Source organism: Salvelinus alpinus, chromosome 29 (assembly GCF_045679555.1).
Source record: "Salvelinus alpinus chromosome 29, SLU_Salpinus.1, whole genome shotgun sequence".
In the NCBI taxonomy this organism is placed as follows: Eukaryota; Metazoa; Chordata; class Actinopteri; order Salmoniformes; family Salmonidae; genus Salvelinus; species Salvelinus alpinus.
In genome coordinates, this window is record NC_092114.1 from 17,863,353 (window position 1) to 17,880,470 (window position 17,118).

Below are 17,118 nucleotides of genomic sequence, written 5' to 3' on the forward strand. Positions count from 1 at the left end.
CTACCGGACTATACTCTACCGGACTATACTATACTGGGATATACTCTACCGGACTATACTCTACCGGACTATACTCTACTGGACTATACTGGGCTATACTATACTGGGCTATACTATACTGGACTATACTATACTGGGCTATACTATACTGGGCTATACTATACTGGACTATACTCTACCGGACTATACTCTACTGGACTATACTCTACCGGACTATACTATACTGGACTATACTCTACCGGACTATACTCTACTGGACTATACTCTACCGGACTATACTATACTGGGATATACTCTACCGGACTATACTCTACTGGACTATACTGGGCTATACTATACTGGGCTATACTATACTGGACTATACTCTACTGGACTATACTCTACTGGACTATACTCTACCGGACTATACTCTACTGGACTATACTCTACCGGACTATGCTCTACCGGACTATACTCTACTGGACTATACTGGGCTATACTATACTGGGCTATACTATACTGGACTATACTATACTGGGCTATACTATACTGGGCTATACTATACCGGACTATGCTCTACCGGACTATACTATACTGGGATATACTCTACCGGACTATACTCTACTGGACTATACTGGGCTATACTATACTGGGCTATACTATACTGGACTATACTATACTGGGCTATACTATACTGGGCTATACTATACCGGACTATGCTCTACCGGACTATACTATACTGGACTATACTCTACTGGACTATACTATGCTCTACTGGACTATACTAGACTGTACTCTACTGGACTATACTCTACTGGACTATACTATACTAGACTATACTCTACCGGACTATACTATACTGGACTATACTCTACCGGACTATACTCTACCGGACTATACTCTACTGGGATATACTCTACTGGGATATACTCTACTGGACTATACTATACTGGACTATACTCTACTGGGATATACTCTACTGGGATATACTCTACTGGACTATACTCTACTGGACTATACTCTACTGGACTATACTCTACTGGGATATACTCTACTGGACTATACTATACTGGACTATACTCTACCGGACTATACTATACTGGACTATACTCTACCGGACTATACTCTACCGGACTATACTCTACTGGGATATACTCTACTGGGATATACTCTACTGGACTATACTATACTGGACTATACTCTACTGGGATATACTCTACTGGGATATACTCTACTGGACTATACTCTACCGGACTATACTCTACTGGGATATACTCTACTGGGATATACTCTACTGGACTATACTATACTGGACTATACTCTACCGGACTATACTATACTGGACTATACTCTACCGGACTATACTCTACCGGACTATACTATACTGGGATATACTCTACCGGACTATACTATACTGGGATATACTGGGCTATACTATACTGGGATATACTATACTGGGATATACTCTACCGGACTATACTCTACCGGACTATACTATACTGGGATATACTCTACCGGACTATACTCTACTGGACTATACTATACTGGGATATACTGGGCTATACTATACTGGGATATACTATACTGGGATATACTCTACCGGACTATACTCTACCGGACTATACTATACTGGGATATACTCTACCGGACTATACTCTACTGGACTATACTATACTGGACTATACTGGGCTATACTATACTGGGCTATACTATACTGGACTATACTATACTGGGCTATACTATACTGGGCTATACTATACCGGACTATGCTCTACCGGACTATACTATACTGGGATATACTCTACCGGACTATACTCTACCGGACTATACTATACTGGGATATACTCTACCGGACTATACTCTACTGGACTATACTATACTGGGATATACTCTACCGGACTATACTATACTGGGATATACTCTACCGGACTATACTCTACCGGACTATACTATACTGGGATATACTCTACCGGACTATACTCTACTGGACTATACTATACTGGGATATACTCTACCGGACTATACTATACTGGGATATACTCTACCGGACTATACTCTACCGGACTATACTATACTGGGATATACTCTACCGGACTATACTCTACCGGACTATACTCTACTGGACTATACTGGGCTATACTATACTGGGCTATACTATACTGGACTATACTATACTGGGCTATACTATACTGGGCTATACTATACTGGACTATACTCTACCGGACTATACTCTACTGGACTATACTCTACCGGACTATACTATACTGGACTATACTCTACCGGACTATACTCTACTGGACTATACTCTACCGGACTATACTATACTGGGATATACTCTACCGGACTATACTCTACTGGACTATACTGGGCTATACTATACTGGGCTATACTATACTGGACTATACTCTACCGGACTATACTCTACTGGACTATACTCTACCGGACTATACTCTACTGGACTATACTCTACCGGACTATGCTCTACCGGACTATACTCTACTGGACTATACTGGGCTATACTATACTGGGCTATACTATACTGGACTATACTATACTGGGCTATACTATACTGGGCTATACTATACCGGACTATGCTCTACCGGACTATACTATACTGGGATATACTCTACCGGACTATACTCTACTGGACTATACTGGGCTATACTATACTGGGCTATACTATACTGGACTATACTATACTGGGCTATACTATACTGGGCTATACTATACCGGACTATGCTCTACCGGACTATACTATACTGGACTATACTCTACTGGACTATACTATGCTCTACTGGACTATACTAGACTGTACTCTACTGGACTATACTCTACTGGACTATACTATACTAGACTATACTATACTGGACTATACTGGGCTATACTGGACTCTACTCTGCTGGACTATACTCTGCTGGACCATACTATACTCTACTGGACTATACAATGCTGGACTATACTCTACCAACTATACTCTACTTGACTATACCGGACTATACTCTACTGGACTATACTCCATTGGACTATACTGGACTATATTCTACTGGACTATACTGGGCTATACTATACTGGACTACACTCCACTGGACTATACTGGGCTATACTATACTGGACTATATTCTACAGGACGATACTGTACTGGGCTATACTATACTGGACTATGCTCTACCGGACTATACTGGACTACACTCCACCGGACTATATTCTACAGGACGATACTGTACTGGACTATACTATACTGGACTATACTATACTCTACAGGACTATACTCCATTGGACTATACTGGACTATGCTCTACCGGACTATACTATACTTGACTATACTCTACTGGACTATACTCCACCGGACTATACTCCACTGGACTACACTACACTGGACTATACTATACTGGGCTATACTCTGCTGGACTATGCTCTACTGGACTATACTGGACTCTACTCTGCTGGACTATGCTCTACTGGACTATACTGGACTCTACTCTGCTGGACTATGCTCTACTGGACTATACTATACCGGACTATACTATACTGGACTATACTATACTGGACTATACTATACTATACCAGACTATACTATACCAGACTATACTCTACTGGACTATACTCTGCTGGACTGTACTCTACTGGGCTATACTCTACTGGACTATACTGGACTATGCTATACGGGACTATATTCCACTGGACTATACTATACTGGACTATACTCTGCTGGACTATACTGGACAATACTCCAGCGGACTATACGTTTCTGGACAATACTATACTGGACTATACTATACTGGACAATACTCTACTGGACCATATTCTACTAGACTATACTTTACTGGACCATACTATACCATACTATACTGGACAATACTACACTGGACTATAACGGACAATACTCCGCTGGACTATAGTTTTCTGGACTATACTCTGCTGGACCATACTCTGCTGGAATATACTCTACTGGACTATACTATACCGGACTATACTTGTCTGGACTATACAATACTGGACTATACTACACTGGACTATACTGGACTCTACTGGACTCTACTGGCCTATACTATACTGGCCTATACTCTACCGGACTATACTACACTGGACTATACTGGACTCTACTGGACTCTACTGGCCTATACTATACTGGCCTATACTCTACCGGACTATACTATACTGGACGATACTATACTGGCCTATACTCTACCGGACTATACTATACTGGACGATACTTTTCTGGACTATACTATACTGGACTATAATATACTGGACTATACTATACTGGACTGTAATGTACTATACTATACTGGACTATAATATACTGGACTATACTCTACTGGCCTATAATATACTGGACTATACTATACTGGACTATAATATACTGGACTATACTCTACTGGCCTATAATATACTGGACTATACTATACTGGCCTATAATATACTGGACTATACTATACTGGACAGGAGGTGATGCTCTACAGTGCTGCAGAGCTGCTGAGCCCCATTGCAGTGTGACTGCTTATGTGTTTGTGCGTGTTTGTGTGTGTGTGTGTACACTGCAGGTCAAAAGTTTTAGAACACCTACTTATTCAAGGGTTTTTCTTTATTTTTACTATTTTCTACATTGAAGAATAACAGTGAAGACATCAAAACTATGAAATAACACATATGGAATCATGGAGTAACCAAAAAAGTGTTAATATATTTTATATTTGAGATTCTTCAAATAGCCACCCTTTGCCTTGATGAAAGCTTTGCACACTCTCGGCATTATCTCAACCAGCTTCATGAAGTAGTCACCTGGAATGCATTTCAATTAACAGATGTGCCTTCTTAAAAGTATAATTTATTTCCTTTATTATGCGGTTGAGCCAATCAGTAGTGTTGTGACGAGGTAGATGGGTATACAGAAGATGGCCCTATTTGGTAAAAATCAAAGTCCATATTATGGCAAAAACAGCTCAAATAAGCAAATAGAAATGACAGTCCATCATTAATTTAAGACATGAAGGTCAGTCAATACGGAACATTTCAAGAACTTTTTATATTTCTTCAAGTGCAGTTGCAAAAACCATCAAGCACTATGATGAAACTGGCTCTCATGAGGACCGCCATAGGAATGGAAGACCCAGAGTTACCTCTGCTGCAGAGGATAAGTTCATTAGAGTTACCAGCCTCAGAAATTGCAGCCCAAATAAATGCTTCACAGAGTTCAAGTAACAGACACATCTCAACATCAACTGTTCAGAGGAGACCGTATGAATCAGGCCTTCATGGTCGAATTGCTGCAAAGAAACCACTATCAAAGGACACCAATAAGAAGAAGAGACTTGCTTGGGCCAAGAAACACGAGGGGGGACAGGGGGTAGGGGACAGGGAGTAGGGGACAGGGGGTAGGGGACAGGGGGGAGGGGACAGGGGGTAGGGGACTGGGGGTAGGGGACAGGGGGTAGGGGACAGGGGACTGGGGGTAGTAGGGGACAGGGGGTAGGGGACAGGGAGTAGGGGACAAGGGGGTAGGGGACAGGGGGCTGTGGGTAGGGGACAGGGGGTAGGAGACTGGGTGTTGTGGATCGTGTTCCTCTGGGTTTGCTGTGTGCTGTTTGTTTGTACCCCTGGCATTATTACAGGGAACATCTTGTGATCTAGTTGTAGTGGCTGGTATTGATTTATTGGCTACAGTGTATCTCAATAAGGAAGACTTGTCATAGTACTTGATTCCTTTGAGAAAGTGTTTGCTTGAGTACAGTGTCTGTATACGTGAGTTGTATAAGACCAAGAAAGAGAGGGAGGGATTCAAGGGAGTGACCTTCTCATGGTGAAGGAGACAAAGGTTTGGTTCAGAGGTTAATGTGTGTCAAGGCAATGGGCATCACGAGACAGGAGGATGTTTCTCAGAACATCTAAATGCTTCATGTCAGTGAGAACACATTTCATCAACAGACGGCCTACCGGGATAACACAGAGACACACAAAACATTTAATAACCACCTCCAGGGGTCAGCACACGTGATAGGTTACATTAGTATCTGCTGTAGAGTATCAGACACACTGGAGTGTACCATGGAGTGTACCATGGAGTGTAACATGGAGTGTAATATGGAGTGTAACATGGAGTGTAACATGGCGTGTACCATGGAGTGTAATATGGAGTGTAACATGGAGTGTAATATGGAGTGTAACATGGAGTGTACCATGGAGTATAACGTGGAGTATAACGTGGAGTATAACATGGAGTGTAACATGGAGTGTAACATGGAGTGTAACATGGAGTGTACCATGGAGTGTACCATGGAGTGTACCATGGAGTGTACCATGGAGTGTAATATGGAGTGTAACATGGAGTGTAACATGGCGTGTACCATGGAGTGTAATATGGAGTGTAACATGGAGTGTAATATGGAGTGTAACATGGAGTGTACCATGGAGTGTAACATGGAGTGTAATATGGAGTGTAATATGGAGTGTACCATGGAGTATAACGTGGAGTATAACATGGAGTGTAACATGGAGTGTAATATGGAGTGTAACATGGAGTGTTCCATGGAGTGTAATATGGAGTGTAACATGGAGTGTAACATGGAGTGTACCATGGAGTGTAATATGGAGTGTAACATGGAGTGTAACATGGAGTGTACCATGGAGTGTACCATGGAGTGTAATATGGAGTGTAACATGGAGTGTACCATGGAGTGTACCATGGAGTGTACCATGGAGTGTAATATGGAGTGTAACATGGAGTGTAACATGGAGTGTACCATGGAGTGTACCATGGAGTGTAATATGGAGTGTAACATGGAGTGTACCATGGAGTGTACCATGGAGTGTACCATGGAGTGTAATATGGAGTGTAACATGGAGTGTAACATGGAGTGTACCATGGCGTGTACCAATGAGTGTAATATGGAGTGTAACATGGAGTGTACCATGGAGTGTACCATGGAGTGTAATATGGAGTGTAACATGGAGTGTAACATGGAGTGTACCATGGAGTGTACCATGGAGTGTAATATGGAGTGTAACATGGAGTGTACCATGGAGTGTACCATGGAGTGTACCATGGAGTGTAATATGGAGTGTAACATGGAGTGTAACATGGAGTGTACCATGGAGTGTACCATGGAGTGTACCATGGAGTGTAACATGGAGTGTAACATGGCGTGTACCATGGAGTGTAATATGGAGTGTAACATGGAGTGTAACATGGAGTGTACCATGGAGTGTAACATGGAGTGTAATATGGAGTGTAACATGGAGTGTAATATGGAGTGTAACATGGAGTGTAACATGGACTGTAACATGGAGTGTAACATGGAGTGTAATATGGAGTGTAACATGGAGTGTAACATGGAGTGTAACATGGAGTGTAACATGGAGTGTACCATGGAGTGTACCATGGAGTGTAATATGGAGTGTAACATGGAGTGTAACATGGACTGTAACATGGAGTGTAACATGGAGTGTAATATGGAGTGTAACATGGAGTGTAACATGGAGTGTAACATGGAGTGTAACATGGAGTGTACCATGGAGTGTAACATGGAGTGTAATATGGAGTGTAACATGGAGTGTAACATGGAGTGTTATATGGAGTGTTCCATGGAGTGTTCCATGGAGTGTAACATGGAGTGTACCATGGAGTGTAACATGGAGTGTAATATGGAGTGTAACATGGAGTGTACCATGGAGTGTAACATGGAGTGTACCATGGAGTGTTACATGGAGTGTAACATGGAGTGTACCATGGAGTGTAACATGGAGTGTAATATGGAGTGTAACATGGAGTGTAACATGGAGTGTTATATGGAGTGTTCCATGGAGTGTTCCATGGAGTGTAACATGGAGTGTACCATGGCGTGTTCCATGGAGTGTAACATGGAGTGTTCCATAGAGTGTACCATGGAGTGTAACATAGAGTGTAACATGGAGTGTAACATGGAGTGTTCCATGGAGTGTTCCATAGAGTGTACCATGGAGTGTAACATAGAGTGTAACTTAGAGTGTAACATGGAGTGTAACATAGAGTGTAACATGGAGTGTAACATGGAGTGTAACATGGAGTGTTCCATGGAGTGTAACATGGAGTGTTCCATAGAGTGTACCATGGAGTGTAACATAGAGTGTAACATGGAGTGTAACATGGAGTGTTCCATGGAGTGTTCCATAGAGTGTACCATGGAGTGTAACATAGAGTGTACCATGGGGTGTAATATGGGGTAAGCATCTTTTTTGCCCTTTTGTTCCAAGTGTTCAGTCATTCAGCGCCTGCAGCCAGTCAGCTCAGCTGTAGTATCTAACTGTCTGTATGGACAGCCTACTGGTTGATTCAGCGCCTGCAGCCAGTCAGCTCAGCTGTAGTATCTAACTGTCTGTATGGACAGCCTACTGGTTGATTCAGCGTCTGCAGCCAGTCAGCTCAGCTGTAGTATCTAACTGTCTGTATGGACAGCCTACTGGTTGATTCAGCGTCTGCAGCCAGTCAGCTCAGCTGTAGTATCTAACTGTCTGTATGGACAGCCTACTGGTTGATTCAGCGTCTGCAGCCAGTCAGCTCAGCTGTAGTATTTAACTGTCTGTATGGACAGCCTACTGGTTGATTCAGCGCCTGCAGCCAGTCAGCTCAGCTGTAGTATCTAACTGTCTGTATGGACAGCCTACTGGTTGATTCAGCGCCTGCAGCCAGTCAGCTCAGCTGTAGTATCTAACTGTCTGTATGGACAGCCTACTGGTTGATTCAGCGTCTGCAGCCAGTCAGCTCAGCTGTAGTATCTAACTGTCTGTATGGACAGCCTACTGGTTGATTCAGCGTCTGCAGCCAGTCAGCTCAGCTGTAGTATCTAACTGTCTGTATGGACAGCCTACTGGTTGATTCAGCGTCTGCAGCCAGTCAGCTCAGCTGTAGTATCTAACTGTCTGTATGGACAGCCTACTGGTTGATTCAGCGTCTGCAGCCAGTCAGCTCAGCTGTAGTATCTAACTGTCTGTATGGACATTCTACTGGTTGATTCAGCGCCTGCAGCCAGTCAGCTCAGCTGTAGTATCTAACTGTCTGTATGGACAGCCTACTGGTTGATTCAGCGCCTGCAGCCAGTCAGCTCAGCTGTAGTATCTAACTGTCTGTATGGACAGCCTACTGGTTGATTCAGCGTCTGCAGCCAGTCAGCTCAGCTGTAGTATCTAACTGTCTGTATGGACAGCCTACTGGTTGATTCAGCGCTGGTGCTCAGCCTAGTATCTAACTGTCTGTATGGACAGCCTACTGGTTGATTCAGCGCCTGCAGCCAGTCGGCTGCAGCTGTAGTATCTAACTGTCTGTATGGACAGCCTACTGGTTGATTCAGCGTCTGCAGCCAGTCAGCTCAGCTGTAGTATCTAACTGTCTGTATGGACAGCCTACTGGTTGATTCAGCGCCTGCAGCCAGTCAGCTCAGCTGTAGTATCTAACTGTCTGTATGGACAGCCTACTGGTTGATTCAGCGTCTGCAGCCAGTCAGCTCAGCTGTAGTATCTAACTGTCTGTATGGACAGCCTACTGGTTGATTCAGCGTCTGCAGCCAGTCAGCTCAGCTGTAGTATCTAACTGTCTGTATGGACAGCCTACTGGTTGATTCAGCGTCTGCAGCCAGTCAGCTCAGCTGTAGTATCTAACTGTCTGTATGGACAGCCTACTGGTTGATTCAGCGTCTGCAGCCAGTCAGCTCAGCTGTAGTATCTAACTGTCTGTATGGACAGCCTACTGGTTGATTCAGCGTCTGCCTTGTGACACACTGTTTACAGCTGACCTCCACTACACATGTTTTTATTTTATTTTTATTTCACCTTTATTTAACCAGGTAGGCCAGTTGAGAACACGTTTTAATTTACAACTGCAACCTGGCCAAGATAAAGCAAAGCAGTGCGACAAAAACAACAACACAGAGTTACACATGGAATAAACAAGCGTACAGTCAATAATACAATAGAAAAAAAAGAAAGTCTATATACAGTGTGTGCAAATGGCCTGAGTATTGCTACTACTGTAGACACTTTCGCTCAGCGCTTGTATGTTTTACACCCTCTCTTTTTTACATCAGTGAAAAAAAATGATAATTTAACACAGACTTCAGTATTGAATGTATGGATGAACATGATCATGTACACATAGGGATCTACAGACATGCACTAGTACTATGGATTGGACATCCTGCAGCAGAACAGGAAGACTGCAGTAACAGTAGAGATCAGTGTTTAGATGTGAAAGGAGATGGTAGTGGCCTATTGATCTATATGATGCTGTATGGCATAGGATTAGATGCTGAAGTTGCGACTCCCTTCCCTCCCTCTTTCCCTCCCTCTTCCTCCCTCTTTCCCTCCCTCCCTCCCTCCCCTCTCCCTCTTTCCATCCCACCTTCCCTCCCTCTTTCCATCCCACCTTCCCTCCCTCTTTCCCTCCCTTCCCTTCCTCTTTCCCTCCCTCCTTCCCTCCCTCGACAAGAGAGACACCACAACACTACATAAAGAGAGACCTAATACAACAACACATCATGGCAGCAACACAACATGACAACACAGCATGGCAGCAACACAACATGACAACAACATGGTAGCAACACAGCATGGTAGCAACACAGCATGGTAGCAACACAACATGACAACAACATGGCAGCAACACAACATGGTAGCAACACAACGTGGTAACAACACAACATGACAACACAACATGGTAGCAACACAACATGACAACAAAATGGCAGCAACATAACATGGTAGCAACACAACGTGGTAGCAACACAACATGACAACACAACATGACAGCAACACAACATAACAACAACATGGCAGCAACACAACATGGTAGCAACACAACGTGGTAGCAACACAACATGACAACACAACATGACAGCAACACAACATAACAACAACATGGCAGCAACACAACATGGTAGCAACACAACGTGGTAGCAACACAACATGACAACACAACATGGCAGCAACACAACATGGTAGCAACACAACGTGGTAGAAACACAACATGACAACACAACATGACAGCAACACAACATGACAACACAACATGGCAGAAACACAACATGGTAGCAACACAACGTGGTAGCAACACAACATGACACCACAACATGACAGCAACACAACATGGTAGCAACACAACACATGGTACAAACATTATTGGGCACAGACAGCACAAAGGGCAAGAAGGTAGATACATCAATACATCATGCAAAACAGCCACAAGTATCAGTGGGAGTGTCCATGATTGATTCTTTGAATGTAGAAATGGAGATAAAACTGTCCCGTTTGAGTATCTTTTTTGCAGCTCGTTCCAGTCGCTGCAGCGAACTGAAAAGAGGAGCGACCCAAGGAAGTGTGTGCTTTGGGGACCTGTGTGTGTGTGTGTGTGTGTGTGTGTGTGTGTGTGTGTGTGTGTGTGTGTGTGTGTGTGTGTGTGTGTGTGTGTGTGTGTGTGTGTGTGTGTGTGTGTGTGTGTGTGTGTGTGTGTGTGTGTGTGTGTGTGTGCAGGCTGGCAACGTTGTGACAGCGGAGATGGTGGAGGAGTTCATTCTCTCTGGCGCTGACATCAAAGTGGGCATTGGGCCAGGTGGGTGCCCTCAGTCTAAGTGTTCCCCCTGGCAAGGTGGGTGCATCAGTCTAAACCTTCCCTCCAGGGGCCAGGAGGGTGCATCAGTCTAAACCTTCCCCCAGGGGCCAGGTGGGTGCATCAGTCTAAACCTTCCCCCCAGGGGCCAGGTGGGCGCATCAGTCTAAACCTTCCCCCCAGGGGCCAGGTGGGCGCATCAGTCTAAACCTTCCCCCCAGGGGCCAGGTGGACGCATCAGTCTAAACCTTCCCCCCAGGGGCCAAGTGGGCGCATCAGTCTCAACCTTCCCCCCAGGGGCCAGGTGGGTGCATCAGTCTAAACCTTCCCCCCAGGGGCCAGGTGGGTGCATCAGTCTAAACCTTCCCCCCAGGGGCCAGGTGGGTGCATCAGTCTAAACCTTCCCTCCAGGGGCCAGGTGGGTGCATCAGTCTAAGTGTTCCTCCCTCGGAGGCAAGGAGACTGTCCACATCTGTTCCATCTTTACACACACACCAAGCTCACTAACTGCTTGGGGCAATAAGCAAAGCCATTGAATCAACTCTTTAACGTAGCATGAAGGGATGATGCAGCGACCAGGGTGAGGAATCACAATATGACATCTATCTGTAATAATGAATGACCTTCATGTCCAGGGTCAGTGTGAACCTCTTCATGTCCAGGGTCAGTGTGAACCTCTTCATGTCCAGGGTCAGTGTGAACCTCCTCATGTCCAGGGTCAGTGTGAACCTCTTCATGTCCAGGGTCAGTGTGAACCTCTTCATGTCCAGGGTCAGTGTGAACCTCTTCATGTCCAGGGTCAGTGTGAACCTCTTCATGTCCAGGGTCAGTGTGAACCTCTTCATGTCCAGGGTCAGTGTGTACCTCTTCATGTCCAGGGTCAGTGTGAACCTCTTCATGTCCAGGGTCAGTGTGAACCTCTTCATGTCCAGGGTCAGTGTGAACCTCTTCATGTCCAGGGTCAGTGTGAACCTCTTCATGTCCAGGGTCAGTGTGAACCTCTTCATGTCCAGGGTCAGTGTGAACCTCTTCATGTCCAGGGTCAGTGTGAACCTCTTCATGTCCAGGGTCAGTGTGAACCTCTTCATGTCCAGGGTCAGTGTGAACCTCTTCATGTCCAGGGTCAGTGTGAACCTCTTCATGTCCAGGGTCAGTGTGAACTTCATGTCCAGGGTCAGTGTGAACCTCTTCATGTCCAGGGTCAGTGTGTACCACCCGTATCAAGACTGGGGTGGGCTACTCCCAACTTAGCGATGTCATCGAGTCTGCAAACTCCACCCACGGCCTCAAAGCCTTTCTGAACACACACACACACACACACACACACACACACACACACACACACACACACACACACACACACACACACACACACACACACACACACACACACACACACACACACACACACACACACACACACACACACACACACACACACACACACGCACACACACACATAGGGTACACACTGTAGCTATCCAGTTGTTTGAGTCCTCTATGTATTTACTTGTCGTGTGGTTGGGTCAGGGAACGACTAAGTACAGGAAGTGAAGCTGTTTGAGATACAGTATTTTTCTCTTTGTTAGTATTGTAGAAACAGCCATAACAAACCCATATGGCCACAATAGTCTCTGTAGCAACGCTTAAAGGGCTGTATTTCTCCTGCAACAGTGTCACCATGCAAAGGAAGGAAGCAGGGTGTCACTATGCAAAGGTAGGAAGCAGGGTGTCACCATGCAAAGGAAGGAAGCAGGGTGTCACCATGCAAAGGAAGGAAGCAGGGTGTCACCATGCAAAGGAAGGAAGCAGGGTGTCACCATGCAAAGGAAGGAAGCAGGGTGTCACCATGCAAAGGAAGGAAGCAGGGTGTCACTATGCAAAGGAAGGAAGCAGGGTGTCACTATGTAAAGGAAGGAAGCAGGGTGTCACTATGCAAAGGAAGGAAGCAGGGTGTCACTATGCAAAGGAAGGAAGCAGGGTGTCACTATGTAAAGGAAGGAAGCAGGGTGTCACTATGCAAAGGAAGGAAGCAGGGTGTCACTATGCAAAGGAAGGAAGCAGGGTGTCACTATGTAAAGGAAGGAAGCAGGGTGTCACTATGCAAAGGAAGGAAGCAGGGTGTCACTATGCAAAGGAAGGAAGCAGGGTGTCACTATGCAAAGGAAGGAAGCAGGGTGTCACCATGCAAAGGAAGGAAGCAGGGTGTCACTATGCAAAGGAAGGAAGCAGGGTGTCACTATGCAAAGGAAGGAAGCAGGGTGTCACTATGTAAAGGAAGGAAGCAGGGTGTCACCATGCAAAGGTAGGAAGCAGGGTGTCACTATGCAAAGGAAGGAAGCAGGGTGTCACTATGCAAAGGAAGGAAGCAGGGTGTCACTATGCAAAGGAAGGAAGCAGGGTGTCACTATGCAAAGGAAGGAAGCAGGGTGTCACTATGCAAAGGAAGGAAGCAGGGTGTCACTATGCAAAGGAAGGAAGCAGGGTGTCACTATGCAAAGGAAGGAAGCAGGGTGTCACCATGCAAAGGAAGGAAGCAAACACCATGATTTGATACTATAAATACAAACCATTATTGAAATTGCAAAGTAATAAAACCACATTACAATCTAATAGGTTGGAGAACACCAATTGATTTATTTGTTTATGAACCTGTCCATGGCTGGTTGCAGTTAGGCTTCCCATCTTCATCCCTGCTGGCATGGTGAGGACGGGGGAATGCAGGCGGGACACGACCGGTGCCTGAGTGAGGTCGTCCAGACGGATGGAAAGAAAGATCAAGCTGTTCTATGGGTTGAGCTCTGACACCGCCATGAAGAAACACGTAGGGAGTGACCGAGTACACAGTCACCTACTGTCAGTCGATATGGACTATCTGTTAAAGGACCTGTTGAATGGAACTGTGAGGGGACCTGCTATGGACCTGTTGAATGGAACTGTGAGGGGGCCTGCTGTGAACCTGTTGAATGGAACTGTGAGGGGGCCTGCTGTGAACCTGTTGAATGGAACTGTGAGGGGGCCTGCTGTGAACCTGTTGAATGGAACTGTGAGGGGGCCTGCTGTGAACCTGTTGAATGGAACTGTGAGGGGGCCTGCTGTGAACCTGTTGAATGGAACTGTGAGGGGGCCTGCTGTGGACCTGTTGAATGGAACTGTGAGGGGACCTGCTATGGACCTGTTGAATGGAACTGTGAGGGGGCCTGCTGTGAACCTGTTGAATGGAACTGTGAGGGGGCCTGCTATGGACCTGTTGAATGGAACTGTGAGGGGGCCTGCTGTGAACATGTTGAATGGAACTGTGAGGGGGCCTGCTGTGAACCTGTTGAATGGAACTGTGAGGGGGCCTGCTGTGAACCTGTTGAATGGAACTGTGAGGGGGCCTGCTATGGACCTGTTGAATGGAACTGTGAGGGGACCTGCTATGGACCTGTTGAATGGAACTGTGAGGGGGTCTGCTATGGACCTGTTGAATGGAACTGTGAGGGGGCCTGCTATGGACCTGTTGAATAGAACTGTGAGGGGGCCTGCTATGAACCCGTTGAATGGAACTGTGAGGGGGCCTGCTGTGAACCTGTTGAATGGAACTGTGAGGGGGCCTGCTGTGAACCTGTTGAATGGAACTGTGAGGGGGCCTGCTATGGACCTGTTGAATGGAACTGTGAGGGGGCCTGCTATGAACCTGTTGAATGGAACTGTGAGGGGGCCTGCTGTGAACCTGTTGAATGGAACTGTGAGGGGGCCTGCTATGGACCTGTTGAATGGAACTGTAAGGGGGCCTGCTATGGACCTGTTGAATGGAACTGTGAGGGGGCCTGCTATGGACCTGTTGAATGGAACTGTGAGGGGGCCTGCTTAAAAGGATTTGTAATCATGATCAGTAACATCCCTTGAATGTTGTCTCATCAGATACGTACACTGAGTTGGTGCTGATGTTCTCCTCTCCCTCTGCGGGGCGTCAGAGGGTCGGACGGTGGAGGTTCCCTACAGAGGAGACGTAGAGAACAGCATCAGAGATATCCTGGGGGATCTCCGCTGATATCTGGTGGTGTCTGATATCTGGTGGTGTATGGTATCTGGTGGTGTATGATATCTGGTGGTGTCTGATATCTGGTGGTGTCTGATATCTGGTGGTGTCTGATATCTGCTATCTGGTGGTGTCAGATATCTGGTGGTGTCTGATATCTGGTGGTGTCTGCTATCTGGTGGTGTCTGATGTCTAGTGGTGTCTGATATCTGGTGGTGTCTGATATCTGGTGGTGGCTGCTATCTGGTGGTGTCTGATGTCTGGTAGTGTCTGATGTCTGGTAGTGTCTGATGTCTGGTGGTGTCTGATATCTAGTGGTGTCAGATACCTGGTGGTGTCTGATGTCTGGTGGTGTCTGCTATCTAGTGGTGTTTGATATCTGCTCTTCTCTCCTCTCAAGCTGCCACTAACTCAGATGAATGATCCCAGGTATGATGCATACCAACGCTGTGCCAATTGTGCGCCGCCCTATGGGACTTTCAATCATGTCCGGATGTGATGCAGCATGGATGTGAGCATGTATGTGTATATTTCTGTGTGCATGTGTGCGCCTGGCGCATGTGTGTGTGTATTAGTAGAATTACAATGAGTTAGCCAAGATTACAACGTTTTTTTGTTGAAATGGAAAGGTTCTCATGTTGTTTCTGGACGTAGAGGTTCATGGTAGTGATGTCTGGTGGTGTCTGCTATCTGGTGGTGTCAGATATCTGGTGGTGTCTGCTATCTGGTGGTGTCAGATATCTGGTGGTGTCAGATATCTGGTGGTGTCTGGTGGTAGAGGTTCATGGAAGTGATGTCTGGTGGTGTCAGATATCTGGTGGTGTCTGGACGTAGAGGTTCATGGTAGTGATGTCTGGTGGTGTCAGATATCTGGTGGTGTCTGGCCATAGAGGTTCATGGTAGTGATGTCTGGTGGTGTCAGATATCTGGTGGTGTCAGATATCTGGTGGTGTCAGATATCTGGTGGTGTCAGATATCTGGTGGTGTCAGATATCTGGTGGTGTCTGGACGTAGAGGTTCATGGAAGTGACGTTTGCTGGCAGGAGAGCATTATTTCCACAGAGCCTCTGTAGACCAAACAAGCCACAGATGTGTTGTCTACTGTACATTCCTCTCATAGTTACTGAAGAGTGCATCTGGAAAATGAGTGCTGCAGAATTTGTTTAGGGTTATGCAGACTGTGATCAAAAGGCCTGAACTTCCAATTGGCACTGTTCTTTTATTAGTACGTGTATAATAAAGTAATAAGTCCTGAGGATGTGTGGTATATGGTGAATATACCACGGCTAAGGGGTGTTCTTATGCACGATGCAATGCGGAGTGCTAGGACACAGCCCTTAGCCGTGGTATATTGCCCATATATCACCAACCCCCGAGGTGCCTTAATGCTATTATAAACTGGTTACCAACATAATTAGAAGAGTAAAAATACATGTTTTGTCATACCCGTGGTATACGGTGTGATATACCACGGCTGTCAGCCAATCAGCATTCAGAGCTCGAACCAACCAGTTAATAATAAAACAATAAAGTAGTACTGGAA

At 45.7% G+C, this 17,118-nt stretch overlaps 1 protein-coding gene across 1 annotated transcript; it reads left to right on the forward strand.

The window, feature by feature from the left end:
* The first annotated feature begins 6,024 nt into the window (after positions 1–6,024).
* On the forward strand, positions 6,025–8,181 carry LOC139558880 (cysteine-rich, acidic integral membrane protein-like). Its single transcript, XM_071374398.1, has one exon. The coding sequence runs from the start codon at positions 6,025–6,027 to the stop codon at positions 8,179–8,181; it is 2,157 nt and encodes a 718-aa protein (XP_071230499.1).
* Positions 8,182–17,118: the final 8,937 nt, after the last annotated feature.